This window comes from Orussus abietinus, unplaced genomic scaffold, assembly GCF_000612105.2.
Source record: "Orussus abietinus isolate OABI.00-Male unplaced genomic scaffold, Oabi_2.0 scaffold318, whole genome shotgun sequence".
Lineage (NCBI taxonomy): Eukaryota > Metazoa > Arthropoda > Insecta > Hymenoptera > Orussidae > Orussus > Orussus abietinus.
This window is the reverse complement of record NW_019394464.1, coordinates 1-20,985: the sequence shown is the minus strand read 5'-3', so window position 1 is coordinate 20,985 and position 20,985 is coordinate 1. Positions and strand designations below refer to the sequence as shown.

The 20,985-nt window shown below is 44.1% G+C and overlaps 2 protein-coding genes across 6 annotated transcripts; one reads left to right on the top strand and one right to left on the bottom strand.

Annotated features, from left to right (window-relative positions):
- The first annotated feature begins 113 nt into the window (after nt 1-113).
- On the top strand, nt 114-19,267 carry LOC105702590. 3 transcript variants are annotated; one of them, XM_012430264.1, is made up of 12 exons: nt 114-252; nt 8,085-8,226; nt 9,266-9,389; nt 9,480-9,597; nt 12,607-12,688; nt 15,117-15,168; nt 15,286-15,382; nt 15,497-15,572; nt 16,335-17,266; nt 17,722-17,922; nt 18,004-18,122; nt 18,269-19,267. In XM_012430264.1, the coding sequence occupies exons 2-12, from the start codon at nt 8,109-8,111 to the stop codon at nt 18,294-18,296; spliced, it is 1,947 nt and encodes a 648-aa protein (XP_012285687.1). In that variant the 5' UTR covers nt 114-252; nt 8,085-8,108; the 3' UTR covers nt 18,297-19,267. The 3 variants fall into 3 exon arrangements, with proteins under 3 accessions (XP_012285687.1, XP_012285688.1, XP_012285690.1); XM_012430265.1 differs by having other exon boundaries at nt 18,004-19,267; XM_012430267.2 differs by lacking the exons at nt 114-252; nt 8,085-8,226; nt 9,266-9,389; nt 9,480-9,597 and adding an exon at nt 11,747-11,935.
- A 34-nt stretch (nt 19,268-19,301) lies between these two features.
- Nucleotides 19,302-20,147, bottom strand: LOC105702591 (tctex1 domain-containing protein 2-like). 3 transcript variants are annotated; one of them, XM_012430268.1, is made up of 4 exons: nt 19,913-20,147; nt 19,673-19,806; nt 19,460-19,596; nt 19,302-19,393 (listed from the first exon to the last, which is right to left on the bottom strand). In XM_012430268.1, exons 1-4 carry the CDS (start codon nt 20,083-20,085, stop codon nt 19,346-19,348), a joined length of 492 nt encoding a protein of 163 aa, XP_012285691.1. In that variant the 5' UTR covers nt 20,086-20,147; the 3' UTR covers nt 19,302-19,345. The 3 variants fall into 3 exon arrangements, with proteins under 3 accessions (XP_012285691.1, XP_023288231.1, XP_023288230.1); XM_023432463.1 differs by having other exon boundaries at nt 19,460-19,585; XM_023432462.1 differs by lacking the exon at nt 19,302-19,393 and having other exon boundaries at nt 19,417-19,585.
- Between the last annotated feature and the right edge of the window lie 838 nt (nt 20,148-20,985).

The window sequence follows — 20,985 nt, the reverse complement described above, 5'->3', positions numbered from 1 at the left end:
GGCTGCGCAGTAGATCGCTGCGCTCGGGGCTGCGCGCGCAGCTCGCCAATATGGCGGACGCGCCAGGCTTAGCGCGCGAGCGGTCAGTCGCGTGGAGTCAGTTGCGCGCGGTCGGTCCACGGCGCAGGATCTCGTCTCTTCGTCATTTTTACACGACTCGTATTCGACTCGATTTTTTTTCTCGAGGAGAGGCCTGAAGAAAGTGAATCTTCCCGGTGTGGGTCAGTCATTCGGATTACCCCGTGTCTTTCGGTGAGACTTCTAACCTATCTTTTACAGAATTTTCCATTATTTTATTAATTTGTTTTACCTTATAGCAGGAAATGTCGCACGAATATTTTATTTCATGTGGATATTTAATTGTATAAGAGCGTGATTACAGAGTGAATATTAATGGATATTTTAGGTATGGTTTTATTCATTTGTTTTACCATGTAGCAGGAAATATCGCTCGAATATTTTATCTCACGTGAAAATTTAATTGCATAAGGCCGTGCTTACAAAGTGTATATTAATAGATATTGTAGGTGTCTTTTTTTTTTCTGGGAATAAAATCGGTCATAAAGTCGGTGATATAGGGAACCGTATGCCATTCACGATCGGCGAGGCATTCCTTTCCGAAGCCTTTGTGCAGAAATTATTGCCTTCCTCTGACGCCTAGTAATTGCCGTAAAGAAACGATTGCGCCTACCTGTGATTAGGATGAAGCGTGGGTAATCTTTTATCTTTTACTTAGGTCAAGCCGGCGGATGATGTGGGAATTTGTGAGCGAAAATGAGCGGCTTTCTAATCACTTCACGGGCGGTTGGGAAATCTGGAAAATTTTAATAAAAACACGAGAGCTGGGCTCTGGGGAACGGAAAACTCGGCGCTATGCCAAGAGGCGCCAGTTTGTGTTGCATGACGCCTCTGTCGAAAATAGGCTACTTTTCATGCGCATTGTGTCAACCTGGGTCTTGGATCGACCACGAGAAGCGAACCACAGAAGCGAGCGCTGAAAACTATCTCATTTTCAATACAAACAATCCCCTAGAAGCGAGAAATGTTTCATGCTAATTTACGGATCTTGCATGTTAAACAGTTTTCCAGGCTAAACGAACCGCTCAAATTCCGCGACAATTGTTCTGCCGGCCAATTGTCCAGTTGCATAATCCGGACCGATTAATCTTCGGCGATGATTGCAATCTGCATCCCGTTTGCACTTTGGCTTTATACCAGATAATGTACTCGCCATTGTCCGAAATTGTTTGATTTCCGGGTTTTGTCGAGAGCCAGAGTGGGTCTTCACGGTTAAAAAAGGAAAATCGCAGTTTCACGGTATTTTCGCTGGAAGTCTCATTTAGACAGGGTTCATTAATTTCTTAAGGTCGGTTATGAATTTAGTACTTGTATTAATTTTATTCCCGCGTAATGTCTGTATATAATGGTCTTCTTGTAATGGTGCGCCGAGAAGAGTAATTCATTGGACCGAGGGAATATATTTTGTCAATTAAAATATTATTTATTTCGAATGAAGTGAAATAAATGGTGATCATTCTGACGACAGGTCGCATCCAATTTATTCCGGGTTATTTCGGTGAAATAATTATTCATCGGATTTACGAAACATTCCATTTGTTCAATGAAATGTTTTTTTGCTCAGGGTACCATTCAGATGGATTCCGAGGGGGCAAGTGAAACTGCAGTTTTCTCCTATGCCGACGCCGCGTTAAGTTAAGGAAATGAGCACTTGCATCGCGGAATTTCCTGCGAGCAGGTCGTCCGAATGATTGCGATAAATGCGTGGAGAACATTAATTTGCTCGGCTCTCTCTCTTTCTCTCTCTCCCTCTCTGCTACTTTTACGGGCTCTTTCTCCCCGAGCATTTCTTGCTCCGTTTAACTTCCGCCGATCTCGGGGTACGACTCGGCGGATTTAATGCTCTTGCATACGCAAATCGCGTCTAAATGCGTCCAGCCGACGCCCAGGCTTAAATATCGCGTCTAGGATGATTATAGCAATCATATTTCCGTCTTGCGGGCGATATTTAACCCTCTCCATGGGATTTCCACGATCGGTGCTCGGGTTCAAAGTTAACCTCCACACCTCGGATGATAATTAAGACCGGCGGGTCGTGCTCTTGAAACTGTCGCCCTTGTTGTTTATTCGGTGAAAAATAATTCCCCACTCGGCCGGTAAATATTTCTACGATGCCGTCTATACTCGGAGCGGCCCTCGCGCGAAAAGACTAATATTTATGCGCGCCTGATTTAGATTTTCCCTCGAACTTTCTGCGGGCTCGCGGTTTCCCGCAGCGTAACTTGTCCTGTGTCTTGATTTCCGATTTTTATTTTTAATAAGGGACGAGGAACGTCTTAGACCATGATTGGTCCAATATTGCCTGCACGGTCAGACGAATTTCGCCCATATGTCGAATTGGCTTCGTGTTCAAAGAGTTAAGGTGACACGAAAGTGATCCATCGTCAATCGTCGTGAAACTTTTCTCCGAACTGAGTGCACCGAATAACTTGATACTTTAACACGTGATTATGGAGGCCCTAAGGAAGAACGCGATGTTTGTGAAATTTCATTTTTCACGAAACAAAAAAATGTCATTTTTGTTCCAGTATGGGACATATAATAAAATTTTTGCTTGGAAAAAATGAAATTTCAGGAGCATCACGTTCTTTCTTAGGGCTGAAGTGTCAAATGATTTGGTGCACCCAGTTTGGAGAAAAGTTTTATAAATATTTTCACGTTTTATGGTATTGTATATAGAATGTCTCTTTCATATCACCTTAAGGGTTCCATCGATGAGTGCGTGGGCGCGTTTGGCATAATCCGGCTCGAGTTATTTCCGATTTTTTTTGAAACGAGTGACAAGCAATTATTAGCCGCATAATTACGATCTAAGATCCGATACGTTCGATAAAAAGCCGACTTTGTTAAAGGTTTTCTCGGGCGCATGCGTCCCGGAGCGGAAATGTTTTATAAATATTTTTACTTTCTGACATATATGCATGTATAACACTTTCATAGCACCTTAACATCGGCGAGTGCGTGGGCGCGTTGGGCATAATCTGGCTCGTTATTTCCGATTTTTTTTTTAAACGAGTGACAAGCAATTATTAGCCGCATAATCGCGATCTAAGATCCGATTTGTTCGATAAAAAGCGACTTTGTTAAAGGTTTTCTCGGGCGCATGCGTGGGCGTCCCGGAGCCGACCTTCGGCTGCGCCGCCGGCGGGGCTGGAGCGGGCGAAGGACTCGTTTCGCTTTTTTCCTCGCGCCGTCGCTTATAAACTCCCAGAAACGTTTCCTCCGGCGGGCCGGGAGGAGACCGGTTCCTCTTGGTGCCTTCCCCGTGGAGGCTCCCCGAGCCGCGGAGGATGCATTCCTGGCCGGCCGCCTGCCAGGGGAAAAAGGACCGGCGAATGATTTACGCTCATTGGGCACCCGCAGCCTCGCGCGCATGCGCCCTGGCCACCTACGCGCCATCTTGAACACGCGATCGCGGATTTCTGCGCCGAACCCGAGGGGACGTTCACTCGGAAATCGGTGAAATATTGGGTTGGCAAAAAACTGATTGTGGATGTTGTCAATAAATGGTATTCAAAAATCCGCAATCACTTCGTTGCCCACCCAATAGTTTCCCTTCATTGAAAACCGCCTGCCTCTGATTTTATTTCATAAACAACAATGCGATTCGGTAACATAACCCAACAATATTTGTTTATTTTTTTTAACCGCTCTGGGTTTTGTAGGAAAAATAAAAGGAAATGGCACAAACGTCTGCATCACAGAAACATTCCGATAAGCCAATTATAATTTTGTTTGTGCCGCAAACTGGATTCCGGGTTCACCCAGCCCAATGTTTTTCGGTGATTTCTAATGACTTCCAGTGGCCTCCTCTTGATAGATTTGCATATGATTTCCACCTGATTTCGAGGATTAAAATCCCCGATTTCCTGTGCGAATGACCCTTCTGTAATAATTGATCTCATATTTAGCGTCAAATTTAAAAGATCTCGCGCTTTAACCCCTTGGCTACTAAGAGCCCGACGTTTGGTCTAATATTGCCTGCACGGTCGGACGAATTTCGCCTATATGTCGAAATGGCTCCTTGTTCAAAGGGTTAAGGATCATTATCGGGATCCTTGCGATAAGCAATAGAGAACGGAGGAGCGATTAGGTTTAATGAGCAGACCGTCCAGTTTGCACCTGAAGTGGAAAAATATAAGAGGTGCGAAATAGTCCATGAGTCAGAGGCTCGGTTTAAAAGTAATCCAACCCGACGGAGTCCCCGACGAGCGGAGACGATCCATTTTGCCCGGCTAATTCCGTCGTATTCGTCAAGCCCCTCTTTTCTTAACACGATGAGCTTGACTTCCGCTGCGCTTCGAGACTGCGCCGGTTAATTGGGGTCCATCATCTTCCTGGACGATCTAATCTGTCCCCGTAGAAAAAAAAATCACGTTAACGAGGCGATCTATACCGAGCGCAAAAATGAACATTCTAAACGAGATCACTTGCGACCATCGAAATGTTTTATCGGCGGATTTTGTCATTGCTACCGGCAAAATATCTTTCCAATCGATAAATATCATATTTTCTCAAGTACAGGGAAATTTTTCTCTCAGGGTATTACATATATATAACGTCCAAATATTTATAAAACTTTTCTCCAAACTGGGTGCACCGAATCATTTGAAACTTTAACACATGATTATAGAGGCCATAAGAAAGAACGCGATGATCGTGAAATTTCATTTTTCACCCAAAAAAAATATGATCTCGGTTCTGGCCTAGACTGAAGAAACAATTTTTTTTTGGAGAAACGAAATATTACGAGCATCATGTCATTTCTTAGGGCCTTTATAATCATATGTTAAAATTTCAAATGATTCGGTGTACAGAGTTTGGAGACAAGTTTTGTATATACATGGAACAACCCTTTCATATCACTTTAACCGAGTCGGAATAAGTATTCCGCCTTTTGGAGGGGGTTTTTGTCGCGACATTCTTGCTGGAAGACTTCCACGCTGAGAGGAGACGAGGGGGCGATGAGTTGAAGAAGAGCGTTCCTTTTTATGAGGATTAATAGGCCCATCGGATGAAAACGGCCCTCTCGACTTATCTCGGTACCCTCGATTGGACGGATAAAAATACAGATTTCGCGTGGGCGATGGCGAACCCGTTAAAAGAGTCGCTCGGAATAAGCGCGAGGTAATCTATATCCTTTGAGGTGAAAGAAATTTATGCCTACAATTTGAGCCAACCCAAGGAGCGGATAAATTCAGCGTATTCGAGGAATTTCCAACGAACAGTCTCCGCCGTGGAAGTCCGGGACCACAATTCTAGACAATCGTCAATTAAAGAGCAATTAAAGCGGGAGTCCGGCAACGAAGGCCGCGATGTATTAATAAGGGGGCCTTGGTTATAATAAAACTTCGCGTTTGATTCCCAGAAGATGACGAGGGCCCGCAAACCCTCGCCGGGTTTTTCTTGGAACCGGTGATATAATGAATACCGAATGCCGAAGGCGAAACTCGCCGAAAGGTTCCCCATAACCTCCTGGGAGGGGGATCGAGTGAATGGGAAGGTTTATTTAGCAAGGTCGGTAAGAGCGGTCGCTGCTTAACTCGACCCACGTGGGGCGCCATTAACGGGGGAATAATTCGCGCTTTGCATCATGCCGGAGATTTATACGAGGAGTTTAGACACTTTAAGCCTTTCTCGGGTATACCTCGCTTGATAATTTCATGAATATTTTTCACTTAATCGATGGAAGAGCTATAAACGATCGAGTTGGTGGGGATTCAAGATGGCGGCCTACGCGTTTCGATTGACCAGTTATACCGCGACGAGACTCGCTTTGATTGGCTAGTTTTTATATTCCACGAAACCTCGACTTCGTTAAGATATTCGGATTAATCGTGACGTGATGTCACGGCGAGTCGACCGATGCTCATTTGGCAGCGAGAGACGGCGATGAGGTCGCAAAGAAATGACTAATTGGCAGGCGTCTTAGCGCGGCTTCTGGCGGCCGCGGCCGCCATCTTGGAAATATCGGACGCTGAGTGGAAGCGCAAACAGACGCTCATTTCTCGCGAGAAACGACTGTCTTTCGGCTCTAGTGTTGTCTTCGGGATGCGGGAGAAGCATTTAACGAGTCTTGAGCGTCAATTATCGAGTAAATGGCGTATTTCTCAGCTCTTTAACCCGATCCAGCGTGGGTCGCGAGGCGTCCGAGCGTTCCCGGGAGATTTGAATGCGCGACTCGGTCGCCTCGTATCTCGCAAAGTCGAATTAATGTGTACCGGTGATCGCAAGCCTAACAATGAGAATTGGCCGGTTAAATGCAGAAATATACAACGCGGCATATGTTCGGCAATTTGATCGGCCTGTTACTTTGACGTTCCTTAGAAATGACGGACAATTGAATGGTAATGTTACTCGCGGACGGTTTAGTTACCCAGAGTCGATGAAGACGGTACACTCGCCTCTTTACCACACATGTAATCACACGACTACATTCGCCAATTATCCTTGATCCACATGGCCTGGTAACCTTGAAGACGCGTTCAGTCTTACGGGGAGTTTCATCTCTTTCACGAGGCCAGAAATGCTGTCACTCGCGATAAATCTCGAGTTCGTTAAGCATCTCTTAAGCGCTTAAGTGGTTAAGTATGTAGTCTCTGTAATCACCGAGGGCAGAAATGCAGACGGCATTGTCTCGTCCCGTGGACATGAAATTCTAAAATCGAGGACTTCTTTCTCTCTCGATACGTCGGACTTTAACCGGCAAGTTAACCTCACACTTGATTCGGAATGTTCCCGCAAGTCGCACGTGGCGGCGTTCGCAGTGGAGGAACCTAACCTAGAAATCGGGGCCGCGCATTGATGCCGGAAATTTACGGGCCGGTCTGGGTTTCGGTGGCGATCGTCGCGATACTTGGAAACGCTCCTTGGCCCGTTGGCCCCGTTTACAACGTCGCGGCTACCGGAATAAACATAAGCCGTTTAGTGTATTTCCGACTGAGCAGCTCCAGACGAGTCGCCGCGCCTTCCCGAAATCCCGACGACCCAAATCTCCGATTTCCACGAGGGGTCCACTCTCGCGAGGTGCCGCCATTTTGGCGCCACATAGACGATAGGGATGACCTTGACGGATTTAGGAACTCGGAAAGAAGGAAAGAGGGGAATTTTTATTACTCCATATGTTACTCCAGATATTTTGTACTGTTAAAAAAAGTATTATAATTTTACAACATTTTTCTTGTAAAATTATAATTAACACATGGTATACTAATTTTATAACATATTTTCCAAATTAAATGTATAACGTATATTATAAATTTAGTACATGTGTGTAATATATGTATGATATATCATATCGTCCATGATGCCACCGGAGTCTTATATTAATTGTAAGAATTTTTTGAAATGTTATTTAAATATTTCTCGGACTCAAGAATGTCGTTATAATGCTTCTCCGCCAGTATCACCGATACTTGTCATGTCTCGATTAAATTTGTTTAAAAATAAACGTATGTAAACGATCATAAAATTAAAAACTCGTATAAAAAAATTTGCAAACAATGCGTACTAAATGACTTTCGAATATCGAATTTATAATTTTTCTTCGCAATTTCACAAAATCACAACACGATGTTATAGGATTATAAGCTTACATAGAATTTTATCATAAATGTATATTAATTCTCTATTAAGGCATGAAATTTATAATTTTACTGCAACCTTATGTACTAAAAGTATATGAATTGTATGATTTTTTTTTTTTACAATGTAGCGAAATGTGTCCATATTTCGGATGGTGCTTTAATTCCGGGTAGCGTGACAATTCGTAGTTCCAATTTTCACAGAGGTGTAAAGGGCGTAGAGGGCGCCAGTGGGCCGTGTCTCTCTTTCGAACAATGGCGGGAAACATCTCCCCGGTCATCTTTGATATTTCCCAATAATGTCCGTATTTATTGTCGGTCATTTTTGTTGAACTGTCGAGGGACGTCATATCCCATGTTTGGCAGAGGCAGCTTCAAATGTTTACTCAGACCATTCACCTTGAACGTCGTTTGCATTTGCAGAATTGACACGGCAGACCCGACGCGATGTCGTCGACGGTTCGGGAGAGCTCGCACACGAGCAGAAAGATCGTGACTCATGGCGGACCTATATCCGGACAGAATTATTCGGCCAACACGACGAACAGCCTCGAGAACAATTTGGGTAAGGCTCCCAGTTCAAGGTGTAACCGTATATCGTTTGGGCCTCCCTCCAAGGTGGCCAGTTTCCGTGGTTCACCTTTCATCCGACATCCGTTAAATGGATAATGATATTAATATTAATCGATAAGCGACACACCGGTTCACTTTTCACAAGTGCCCGTTTAACCCTTTGGCCACTAAGAGCGTCTAAAGGCGCCCGACGTTTGGTCCAATATTGCCTGCACGGTCAGACGAATTTCGCCCTTATGTCGAAATGGCTCCATGTTCAAAGGGTTAAGGGAGCGCGAAAGTGGCATCTAAGGGGTCAATCCCTCGTGAACATTTTTCCCCAAAGTGGGAGTACCGAATCTGTTCAAACTTTCCAACGTGAATATCGAGGCTGTAAGAAAGGTCCCTACTCCTATGAAATTTTATTTCCTTTTTTTATATACAATTTTTAAAACGTCTATAAAGAAATTTTTCAAATGAAATTTCAATTGAAATTTCAGTGGTCTCAGGACCTTTCTTGTTGCCTCGATATTCACTTCGTGAAGTTTGGAACGATTCGGTGCACCCTGTTCGGCGAAGAATTTTGTAAACCCCACTTTCACATCACCTTAATGGGTAAATCATTGACATTAATTGTTAAGGTGATATGAATGGGTCATTTTGTATATATGAAAACGAGAAAATATTTATGATACCTTCCTCCGAACAAGGTGCATCGAACAATTTGAATCCTTAATACGTGATTATCGAGGCCCTAAGGAAGAACGCGACGCTCGTGAAATTTCATTTTTCACCCAAAAAAAATAATTTTTTTTCCTTCAGCTTAGTCTAGAATCAAGATCACATTTTTCTTTTTTATGTTAAATGAAATTTCACGGGCATCGCGTTTTTCCTTAGGGCCTCCATAATCACGTGTTAAAGGTTTTTCATGATTTTTGGTGCACTCAGTTTGGAGAAAAGTTTTATCAATATTTAATATCATTATATATATATATGACCCTTTCGTATCACCTTAAGTGAACTCCGAATTTCATGGCGTGTTCGGATTTCAGACGCGCTGCTGGAGGACCTTCAGACCAGCGTCTCCAGGAGCGCTACTCCCAGCAGAGGACGCATCCAGCCTCAGGTCGAATATAGAGTCGCTGCGAACCCCACCAGAGTCCTCTCCGAAGGCCGGTAAGCCTCGAAATTCTCAGGCTGCGAAACGACGTCGAGAACGTCTCTCCTTCGGCTTTTTGCTCGCTCAAGTGCGAATCCGACTTTCAGACCCACCTCACCGACTCGAACGACCACGACCACTACCGAGAAATATGTCACCACGGGGCTCAGCGGCGAGCCGAGCGGCATTCCCGGCCTGGAGATGCTCGACAAGGAGCTCCAAGACGTGAGTGGTCCATCGGTTTGGCTGTAGACCAACATAAGTTAGGGCGACACTTCGCCGCGACTTGAAATTTATCGAAAATAGTCACAGCAAGATAGGGACACCCGCAGGGAAATAATTACCAGTGGTAAAAAGGAATTTCACTTGCTCCGGAAAACATGGACATTTGAAAATGGAGCAATTTTTTCAAGAAACTCTTTGGTGAAAATAATAAAAAAAAAAGCGATTATTTCATCGGGGAAATGCAAATTTTAGGTATGCTTGCGGTATTCTTTACCAGCGACGAGAAATCATAGATCGCTCATGAGATCTGGGAGAGAGAACATTTTTTATCTACCGCTGTAAATTCAATTGTTAATTCCACGAGCATTTTTTTTCTGGAGAAAATACTCCTATATGGTTTCGATACAATTGCAAAGACTTTTGCTACCGGTGTGATTATCACCGTGGTAAGAGAAAAACTTTATCAGCGATGCTATGGAAAAATGCGAGTGCTTTTATTTCCCTTGCACGAAGACTCTCTTCGAAAATTGAGTTTCTCTCTTCGAGACTCTCCTCTTGAAAGTGTTCCTCTTAAATTAAATTTTGGGAAGCACGTCGGATAGGTTACATGTGAATTTTTTGTAAGAAGGACAACATTGTTTTCGCATTTCATTTTGGAGAAAATCGAAAAGGTTTCGAGGATCCTAAGTGCATCGCGCATATGTCACCCTCGGGAACTACGAGAAGGAACGACTTCATCGTCCACCGTAATTGCACCTGTATAGGAGGGCCGTATGATTATACGGTACCGCTTACGCACACGCGAACGCACCTTGTAGGCCTATCCACGAGTGGAGTGCTATCTTCGATATGCATCGGTCGAGATTACATTCCCGGGCGGGCGCAAAAACCATTGACTAATAGGTCGAAGAAACTAGTTTCATAAAACCGTAGCTCGCATGCTGATTAGAGGGACGAGCCGCTCGTCTACTCTAACAGTTCCACCGAACGAGCTCGGATCGCCGCGAGCGAAACTCCGTCGAGCATTAATTATGGAAAATTCAGTTTCAGACTCTGTAAACGTAAGTGGCGAGCGATAATCGTTGAAAATGTAGTTTCCGACTGTCGCGATGGAAAGCCAGTCGCGAAAGCCGCAGCGCAGGAAAATAATTAATGATCATTAACCCTTTGAACACGGAGCCGTTTCGACATATGAGCGAAATTCCTCTGACCGTGCAGGCAATATTGAACCAAACGTCGGGCAACGTAAATTCTATTCACGGTCGTAACATCCTTTTTTTTTGACAATTGCTAATTTAGCAAGCATTTCTTCCAAGGAAAGCTCTCCGACAATGGGAGAAAAAGGCATTTGCACTTTTAACAAAGGACAGCATCGCTGATTAAGTTTCGCTCTTACTGCAGTAATAATTGCAGGAACAGCAAGAATCATTACAATTGTATCGAATAGGTGTAACTGTAGGATTATTTCCTTTAGAGAGAATGCTTGCTAAATTAACAAATGAATTTGTAGGAGTAGCCAAAAATTATCCCCCCCTGATCTCATGAACGATGTACGATTTCTTCTTGCTAATAAGGAGTATTGCAATCCACGGATAGAATTTGCGTTGCCCCTATGAAGTAATCATTTTTTTTTTCTAGTATTAATTCCACCAAAGCGTTTCTTGAGAAAAAAAATTGTTGCTGGCCTATTTTCTAGTGACCACGTTTACCGAAGCAAATGAAGTCTCTCGTTAATTGGAAACTATTATCCCGCGCGAGCGGTTACGTCTAGATCCAACGTAATTGCAAATACTTATTGCCGATGCCATTATTGTACGATCATTCCTGCAGTAAGAGCAAAACTTTATCGGCAATGCTGTCCTTTGTTACAAGTGCAAATGTCTTCTTCTTTTTTGTCCTCAGCATTTCTTAAGAGGGATTTCGGTGACGTCAGGGGCGCGATTCATCTCGGCCATATTGGGCGCTCGGCTCGAAGGCCCACGCTTATCCTCGGTCTCGTTCGATCTCTCGATTAAGCGACGAACGACTCTCGCATTTAATATTCCTCGGGCCCGAGGTGCGGAATCGCAGCCGACGAGACTTGCGGCCGCCATTTGCTCGCAAACGGCGGCCGGCTCCGGACGCGCGGTCCTCTTTATAAGGACGTAGACTAGCCTGTTTCGAGTTTCGAGAAGTACCGAGTCCGTTCAAACCTTCGGCTAAAGTGCGATTCCGCTTCCTAGGAGGTGCACGGACTGACGTGGGAACTTGTAAAGGAATCGGGTAAATCGGGGAAACGAAGTCGCTCGTCGCATCTCGGGTCTGAATTGTCGTCGTAACATCTTCGGGGATGAATTTTGTAAATAATTTTCCAAGTTTTTTTCCTCTCGGTGAATTCTTCAATTCTGTAATTGCACGCTTACGCTGATATGAAAGTGTCATACATACATACCAAACAGTCCGAATATCTATAAATCTTTTCTACAAATTGGGTCCACCGAATCATTTGAAACTTCATTACAAGATTGTGGAGGCCCTAAGGATGAATGCAATGCTTGTTAAATTTCACTTTTTGAAAAGAAATTTTTATTTATCTCGGACAAAGACCAAAAAAAAGACATTTTTTATATTGAAAAATGAAATTTCCCGAACATTGGGTTCTTCCTTAGGGCCTCCATAATCACGTGTTAAAGTTTCAGATAATTCGGTACACTCAGCTTGGAGAAAAGTTTTATAAATATTTCTACGTTTTGATATATATATATAGAACGATCCTTCCAACTGGTGGCAGGGAGTGATTAATTATAGCGATATGTGGCTTATCTCGCTGGAGAAGGATTAATTTTCGATTTTTTGTGAATTTATTCGCGACTTTGGGAAACAGCCTTAACGATTGCGAGGAGTCGGATTTCGCGAAATAATCCGCATATAAGGCGCATAGAGGACTGGAATCCAATCCGCGTGCGGAAAATCTCGCGGTCGAGTTCTTCCTGACAGCCAAGGCCGTTCTGACCGAGGATCTCTTTTTAGGTGCAGCCCGGCCAGAGCAAAACGGTGGCGTACAAGCAGGTGTCCTACCAGTACAACAAGAGCCTCGATGGGAAACCAGTCGGTGAGTAAGGAAACCCGCGCCTCCACCTTTCGAGTGTTTCCCCCGGTGAGACGAAGAGTTCGAACCTTCTACCTCGTGACTCCGAGTTCCGCCATAATAAAAGGGGGAAAAAAAAAAGAAAAAGGCGAGATTATCGCCGCGTTATATATGTCGGTGCGCGAAAAAGTCGATTTATACCCTGATTAAAAAAAAAGTATCATTCAACCAAAGGAATATTTCATTGATCAATAGAACTTCACTCAAACTCAAGCAAATTGGATGCAACATTTCTTTTGGAATTATCGCTTTTCTTAATAATATTTTTAAATATATCCTTGGTTCAATGAATTATTTATCAAGGCGCCGGCAAAGTGCTGCAATGCCCGTTTCAATGGCACTTTTCACTAAACGTACATATAGTGCCGGACGGGGTAAAAAATGCCATCGAAGCCGCGTAATATGAAATTTTGTCGTATCGGCGTTGATACGTGTCGAAAACGATACATTTCGGTATATATATCCATATCATATATGGATCGACTTGCGTATGCGTGCATGTCTCGCTTCCGCTAAGCGTGGGCGCCGGCTTTAGTTGAACCGCTTCAATGCGTGGCAAGTTCCTCGTACAAGTGGACCGGTGTGTGTCGAACGTATTCGCGTTTCCTCGGGCAGATCTCGAGTCGTGTCGCTCCTTTTACGGGGCGCTACGGCCTTGCGGAGACGCAGGAAACGCGGGAAAAATATCCCAGCATCCGAAGGGGACGGAAAAAATCGGCGCAACTCCAACGCCTCGAATTGTCGGATAGAGGTGTAACGTCATCGTGGTACACTAGTCATCCTGGATCGAATAATTTCACCGAGAGAAGAAAAAAGAATACCATTAAACCAGAGAGATATTTCTTCGAACGGGAGCTAAGAAATATTTTGTTAATTTAGAAAATAATTATTTAGCCCCGAAGTAATGTCGAATTAATTGGATGCAACGTTCCTTCGGTATTGTAACAATTAATTCATTATTTGAATTAATGAAACATTTCTTTGGTTTAATGAGGTTTCTTTCTTCGTGCAGGAATAATCGGTATGGACACGAGTGGGAAGGAAGGAAGGGACTTTACCGGAAAGTCGAATTTTTTACCGGTTGTAATGTAAATTCAAATTTGTAAACGCGTCCTTTAAGGTGATTTGAAAGGATCATTCTATATTTCCGAACGTCGAAATATTTATAAAACTTTCCTAAAAATTGAGTGCACCAAATCATTTGAAACTTCGGCACGTGACTATGAAGGCCCTAATTTCATTTTTCAAAAGATATATATTTTTTTTATTTAGCTTAGACTATAACCAAGATCACGTTTTTTGTATGAAAAATGCAATTTCACGGGCATCGCGTTCTTCCTTAGGGCCTCCATTAATCGTGTGTTAAAGTTTCAAATAATTCGGTGCACCCAGTTTGGAGAAAAGTTTCGTAGATATTTAAACGTTTCATATTTATATAGAATTGACTCTGTCATATAACCTTAACATTCGATCCGCGTTTAGGATCGCGGAAAAGGATTTTATTTATGCGATTTTACGTGTACATAATTCGGGACGAGGTCGGACCGATTCGTACCTCGAGGAACCCGTTCCTTAGCACAGGCTGAGGTCGCCTTCGGTTCCCGAGGTGAAACTCCCTCCCTCTCAAAAGGAGAAGTCAGGAGTGAACCTCCTCGGGACGTCGGCCCTGGTGAACGTTCTGTATTTGGCAGAGACGGACACGGAGACGAGAGACCGTGTCCTCCGCGCGGAACGACGTGGCCATATTAGGTCGGCTTATGCTGACAGGCTGACCCGATTTCTCGGCATCTCCCTCGACCTTTCCTCGATGGAAGTCCCGGGGAAATATTGGGAGAAGAGCCTTAGGGCACTTGCAAGCATCTCCCCCATAAAAAACGCATAAACCTTAGGCCACTGGCAAGCATCTCCCCCATAAAAACGTATAATTCAAGTCAAGCGGATTTATCTTGAACGCCGCACTTTTAGGAATAAAATGGAGTTCCCCATAAAATCGTGTAATTCATGCCGAGCAGATTTTTTCTGAATGCCGCATTAATGGAGTTTCCCATAAAAACGCATAATTCATGCCGAGCAGATTTTTTCTGAAGGCTGCATTGGGACTCTTAAAAATAAAATGGAGGAGTCGGTTGTGATGGAATTAGAGATGAATTTTTAATCCCTCAAGATCGGTTTTCGAGGCTGCGGTGATCTTTCCTCGAGGTCTCGCCGAGCAGAAACAAAGTGGAGGAGTCAATGGCGCAATCTAAGGGAGCAACGGCTCGGGGCACGGCGCCGATTAGCGTTAATTAAATCGGGGTTTACGGTCAATTAATGGCGACGAGTGTCGACACTTTGCTCCTCTCCTTTCTGGGTCCGTTGGTCTCGGTTCGATGAAAACGTCTCTCTGTTCCAGACTCGTGGGCTATGTCGGAGAATGGCCTGAACAGCTCCGGACTGCCCTTGGTGTGAGTATTCCATTTCCCTAGGGAAACGTGGAAATATTCCCAAACAAGTGGTTACTACCTCATGTAATTATCATTTCGATAATTTTCTTCCACAATTTTAATGTCCCATTATTTCAGGGAGGAAATTCACGAAACCAGCTACGAAGAGGCGAGGCCACGAAGACTTCGGTCTCCGGAGCCTCTCACCAAGACTGCCACGGTCAGCAGAGAATTGGTGGGTTCCGCTCGTTGTTAACTTGCAATTCCCTCGATAATTATCCTTAAAAAGAATCGTAAGAACGATTAATATACCCCCAAGCTCATCGAATAAATATTTATTCCATGACAGCTGTACAGCGACAGCTCGTCGACGTCGCCTCTGCCCAGCACTAAACAAAAGGACGTGAAATTCATCCACGAGTCGAGTGAGTAGATAATAATATGATAATAAAATGAATAAATAAATCCAGATTAAATTTCGATGTCCTCGTAATCGATAATCGAGCCAGGTTCATGGAAAATTCACGGAAGTCTCAACTGCACTGTTAAAGATACTGCTATTTTATTAAACTTTATGTTCCAAGTTTAACTAAAATGTATGTGTATATTATAAAAGTACACGAGTGTACGAGCTGTACGACTATTTTTATTATTTTTAACAGTGTAGATGTTAAGGGGACGTTAAAGTGATATATCCGAGGTCTTGTTCATGAAACTTTTCTCCGAACTGGATGTACGGAATTGTTTCAAACTTTATAATGTAAATATGGAGGTCATACGGAAGGTTCTAACACCTGGGAAATTTCGATGTTTTAAAAAATTTATTTACATTTTTTTAGTAATTGGTTATAAACAATTTTAGTAATTGGTTATAAACAAAACATGAAATTTCACGGGTTTCGAGACCTTCCTTATAACCTCCATATTAATGTTCTAGAGTTTTTAAACGATTCGGTGTACTCAGTTCGGAGAAAAGTGTCACGACCCCTTGGATGGCACTTTCACATCGCCTTAAAGCGATTCCCTAATGTGCGGTTCCACCGCCACTAAAGGTGAACCGCGGTGACGGTACCAACAATAAACCGCGAACCGGCACCCGATATTTGAATACAATGGCCCCCGTAAAATGATAAAATTTCATCGCGACGACATTGTTCACAATATACACGGTGTATCTTAAACCTCAGGTTACCATGTGGAGCCAAGGCCAGCGCAGAGCACGGTGACGACGGTGCAGACGAACGCGTCCCAGGAATACGGGAACGTGGAGTACGTCCCGGTGCCATCGCCAGCAACGGCGGTGCCCATCAACCTGGCACCAGGACCCAACACGAAAGTGACGACCACGATCAAGACCTACACCTACGAGCTGCCCGGGGCACCTGAGACCTACCTCTCAGGTGGCAACCTATCAAAGGGAGTCGACCAGACGATCACCTACACCTTGCCGAGGGGGTCCGAGAAAACCATCGCGTATCAGACGTCAAGCGATTCCGGGTTAAGGCCGGTCAGTCCAGTCACGAATGGTAGCACGTCCCCGGCAGACATGACGAAATCGACGACGCTTCACAAAGAGTCAAAGTACTACGTGGAGGAGCACGACTACCAGCCCGGGAGGCCGGTGAGTCCAGTGAGGCCCTCGGGAACACCCTCGACCAGCGTGGATTTAAAGGCCACCGTGACCAGGAACGAAAGGTACTACCAATACAACTACCCCAATGGATATGGACCAGGGACGGATAGGGTGGACCATAGCAACCAGGTCGCGTATCCCGGCCCGTCCCCGGTCATCAAAGAGACCAAGTCCACCACCATCGACAGAGTCGAGGAGCACTATCCCAGCAGACCCCCTTCCGCTGGGAGACACCCGACCCCTGATGGGTCCCACAGGACGACCACCAATTATTATCCCACCCAGCAGTCGAGCAGCTCCGTTTACAAGTACTCGAACACCACTAGCACCATACCGCCCAGCAGGCATCCCGACGACCACGAAGTCCTCCTTCCAAAACCTTTCCCCACGGGCGGGGTTCAGGTTTATCCCCCGAAGTCGACCTCCAACGGCCAGGGACCTCCGGCCAAACTGGAGGACCTCATGGCCTCGTTCTCCGATTCCGAGGTACGTCCAGGAGGCACTCGTGAGGTCGATTAATACTCCATTTACCCGTTAACTGCGGTATTTACTGTGATGTCGCAGTTTATCGACGTGTATACTCGCAGTTAACTGATTAAGGTGATATGAAAGGGTCATTCTATATATATAAAGCGTCAAAATATTTATAAAACTTATCATCAAACTGGGTCCTCTGAATCGTTAGAAACTTTAACGCGTGATTATGGAGGTCCTTAGGAAGAACGCGATGCTCAGGGCCTCCGTAATCACGTGGTGAAGTTTCAAATGATTCGGTACACCCAGTTGTTGAGAAAAATGTTATAAATGTTCTGGCGCTTGGATATATACAGAATGACCCTTTCATATCACCTTAAGGTGTATCTAGCTTCGAGGGAATTTTTAGAAACAATTTGACAGCGGCCTCAGATATATTATATGTTCCGATTTCGCTTTTTCCTTAGAGAGAGGTGCTGGCCGACATTTCGAAGCAAGAGCAGGTCCAGAAACGGGGCGAGGGCCCGAAGAAGGAAGTGGACTTTGTGGCACACACGCCACCTAAAGTGAAGACAAAGAATGTCCCTGGACCTCCGGTGTACTATCCTCCAGGATCGGGCGAATTCTCGAAAAAGGAAGAATCCAGCGCGTCCATGTCGCAATCAGGAGTATGTCACCGACTTCGAGCTCGTCCTGTAAATCCCTCCGTTGGTTCACATGGTATCACGTTTATCTTGAATTTCTTTTAGGGTGGATGGCAGAAGGCCAGTGGAAAATACGAGTACGAGGCTTCCAGCAAAAGCAAGAGCAAAAGCAGCAGCGGAAAGGCCGTCGTTCCTGTCTGCTTGCCACTTTGCTGCGCCCTTCCGTGCGTAATCATGTAACATATTACGCACACTCGGCTACCGGATTAAAACGATTTAATCGCGGTGTCTATATTGCCTGTAATCGTTGATCGGCTGAAAATGAAAACGGAGTAATCGGCGCGAAAGGCTAATGTAATATATCGTTTAGGCCTTCGGCGAAGCTGCACTTTCGATAACCGGTCGTATGGTAGGTATGCACACTTGATTCTCTGCATATTTATGGGGTCAGGCCCTTTCCCCATAAGTAAGAGTCTAAACGAAAACCGAGTAAGTGCCTGTATACGCATGTACAGTTTTCCTTTCCTCCTAAATCGCTCCTTATTTATGCCATGCCAGTTAAGTCCTGTTATTTAAATAATTTCTATAGTGTATCTTCCGCGATACGCGCTAAATATCATTACCGCTGTAACTAATACTTAATTGTCTTAATTAAATTACTGTCATGCCTTTGTCTATCGATAATTTAGAGTAGCGGTGCTGTACTTGTGTATTTAATGCTAAACCTTTAATTCAGAGGCGTATATAAAGTTACTCTTTTATTTTGGCATTGTTACGTGACAGTGGCCTCACTTCGATATGTATATTTCAATTGCTCGTACCCTGTCGCAGCCATTTTGTTTAAGATTAGGAAACATTTTACTGTCTATCGATGGATGAGAGTTTGGAGCAGTTGCATGTCGTGCAGTTGAATTCTCAATCAAACTTTTATAGTGATCTTACTAATAACGATACTTCTCATTACTAAATAATTAACTCGATTAGAATTCAATTTCAATGTTAGTCGCCTCGGGAGGGGGACTGATATGGAATTCAGTAATTCTAAGGCAAACCCGTGAATTTTGGTGCTATAATAATTTTAGTCACTGATAATCTTAAGTAATGCTATACATATGACGTACATTAATAAATGTATAATGTAAGGGAAACATGTATCGATTATTAGCTCTAATGATTTATACAAACGATATAGTACCTTGCTGTACAATGTAAGTCGTGTAGGCCTTGATTTGCCCTGACGATATGTTTTAGAGTAATTATAAACTGGTTTGTTTCTAATCAATTGTAGTCACGTATGCACAGCTTTTGGTAACGATTATATTATGTTATACAAAATATGAGTAACTGAGATAAAAACAAAATGTTCTTATTTTATAAAGAGTATTTCTTTGGTCATGCTAATAACATACGAGGAGGTGTTTGGTATAAAAATATCGTAAACACGAGCTTAGTAAAAGTGTACAGCATAAACTGTAGCCACGCAGAATATAGAGTCCTGGAAAAAGACAGATTGATACTAACTTTGCACACCGTAGGAACACGCAACATTAATAAGACTTACATTTACAAAGGTGTCATATGCATAACTGTCGGCTTCGGCATCCCAGATACATCTCGTTCCCATTTTTACCCCAGCTCCGTGCTGTTCTCCCAGAACAATGTTTACAATATACTTGTAATGAGGAGACTGAAATTCGGCTGTAATTAGAATATTTAGAATTCTTAATCTCCATTGTTTTAAATATAATACCCCTTAAAAGCAAAGCACATTTACCTTTAACCCTTTCTCTTATCGTATCCGCAATGTTTTTGCTCCATTGAACCGCTTCCTCTGCATCGTATGTTTTTGTTGATAATTGATCGAACAGTACATTATTTATGACTTCTTTTGCAGTGAGAGGTTTAAACCTATATTTAAAATTGACAACTTAGCCCTTGGAATCAAACTTAGGGTCTGCCGAAAATACTTAGTGAGTGAATAAAACTCATTTTGTTAAAGTTGTTTCAGACGTACTTTTCAGAAAGACGAGGTCGAATCTGATATCGCGGCTGCGCCGACTCGTCGTCTAAAACTTCAATATTTTCTACGGATTTTTGTTCTTCTAAAGGCTGCTCTTGCTCAATTTCTTGAGGCTCAAGTTTTGCAGATTGCGATGAAGCACTTTCCACATCATTCACATTTTCCATTGTTCAATTGACATAAATGATGCTTCCTCGTTCGGCACTTTTAAAGCTATCCTAGGTTTAAGGTTATGGATCTGTCATCTTGAACGATTGTTTATTTGAATCTCCATGGAAACGGGTGCGTATGCGCTTGACATTTCATTGCCATCAGATATGAGTTGGGAGATTATTCACGGGCAGGGTGGCGCGATCGCATCCTGTGCTGCCCTCTGGTTTCGTATGATAGCTTTAACCGTTTTTTGCCCCAAAGGGCGGAGCAACGAATTTCTGGTAGGGGATCGCGCACTCGCTATGGCGGTGCCATCTACCAGTCATAGTTGGTGGCTCACGTACCTGTGAGGGTAATACCATGCGGCAGTTGACGGTGGTGGCTTACCTACGCTTACCGAACTGCACGCTTTTGATGGTAAGGGAAGAACACTCGTTGCGCCCTCTCTACTCTAAGTACATTGTTGCTCCGAAGTCGATGCGATACGGAGCTTTGGGGCACGCGTGGATGGTCACGTACGGAACACGCATGCAGCGAATCTGTACCAGTGCGATCGTTCCTAGAAATCTTCGCGCGTCCCAACCAGCCAAGCGCCAAGCTACGGGGCGTGGCGTTGAGCATGAGTACGTTCGGCGCTACACTCATAACGACTATGGGTGAGAGCCGAATGCAGCGAAAAATCCTCCCTAGCCGCGGATATAAGCCGAGCCATTTCGCGTATGATTTTTACATTTACCTACTAGCGTTATCGAGCGTTCTTCGACCGTTTTCAGAGCGTTTCCGACCGTTATCGACCATTTTTCGAGTGCTTTTGAGTGTCCAGTAGAGTCCCGCACAGTCCCGTAGAGTCCCGTAGAGTCCCGCAGAGTCCCGTAGAGTGCCCGCAGAGTCCCGTAGAGTCCCGCAGAGTCCCG

Excerpts from the sequence above, each read along its gene's own strand:
- LOC105702590 (XM_012430264.1), top strand. The coding sequence starts at position 8,109 with ATGTCGTCGACGGTTCGGGAGAGCTCGCACACGAGCAGAAAGATCGTG. Across the intron at positions 8,227-9,265 it reads CAGCCTCGAGAACAATTTGG|ACGCGCTGCTGGAGGACCTT; the intron begins GTAAGGCTCCCA and ends TTCGGATTTCAG. Across the intron at positions 12,689-15,116 it reads CCTCGATGGGAAACCAGTCG|ACTCGTGGGCTATGTCGGAG; the intron begins GTGAGTAAGGAA and ends TCTCTGTTCCAG.
- LOC105702591 (XM_012430268.1), bottom strand. The coding sequence starts at position 20,085 with ATGGAAAATGTGAATGATGTGGAAAGTGCTTCATCGCAATCTGCAAAA. Across the intron at positions 19,807-19,912 it reads CGACCTCGTCTTTCTGAAAA|GTTTAAACCTCTCACTGCAA; the intron begins GTACGTCTGAAA and ends TTTTAAATATAG. Across the intron at positions 19,597-19,672 it reads GATAAGAGAAAGGGTTAAAG|CCGAATTTCAGTCTCCTCAT; the intron begins GTAAATGTGCTT and ends TTCTAATTACAG.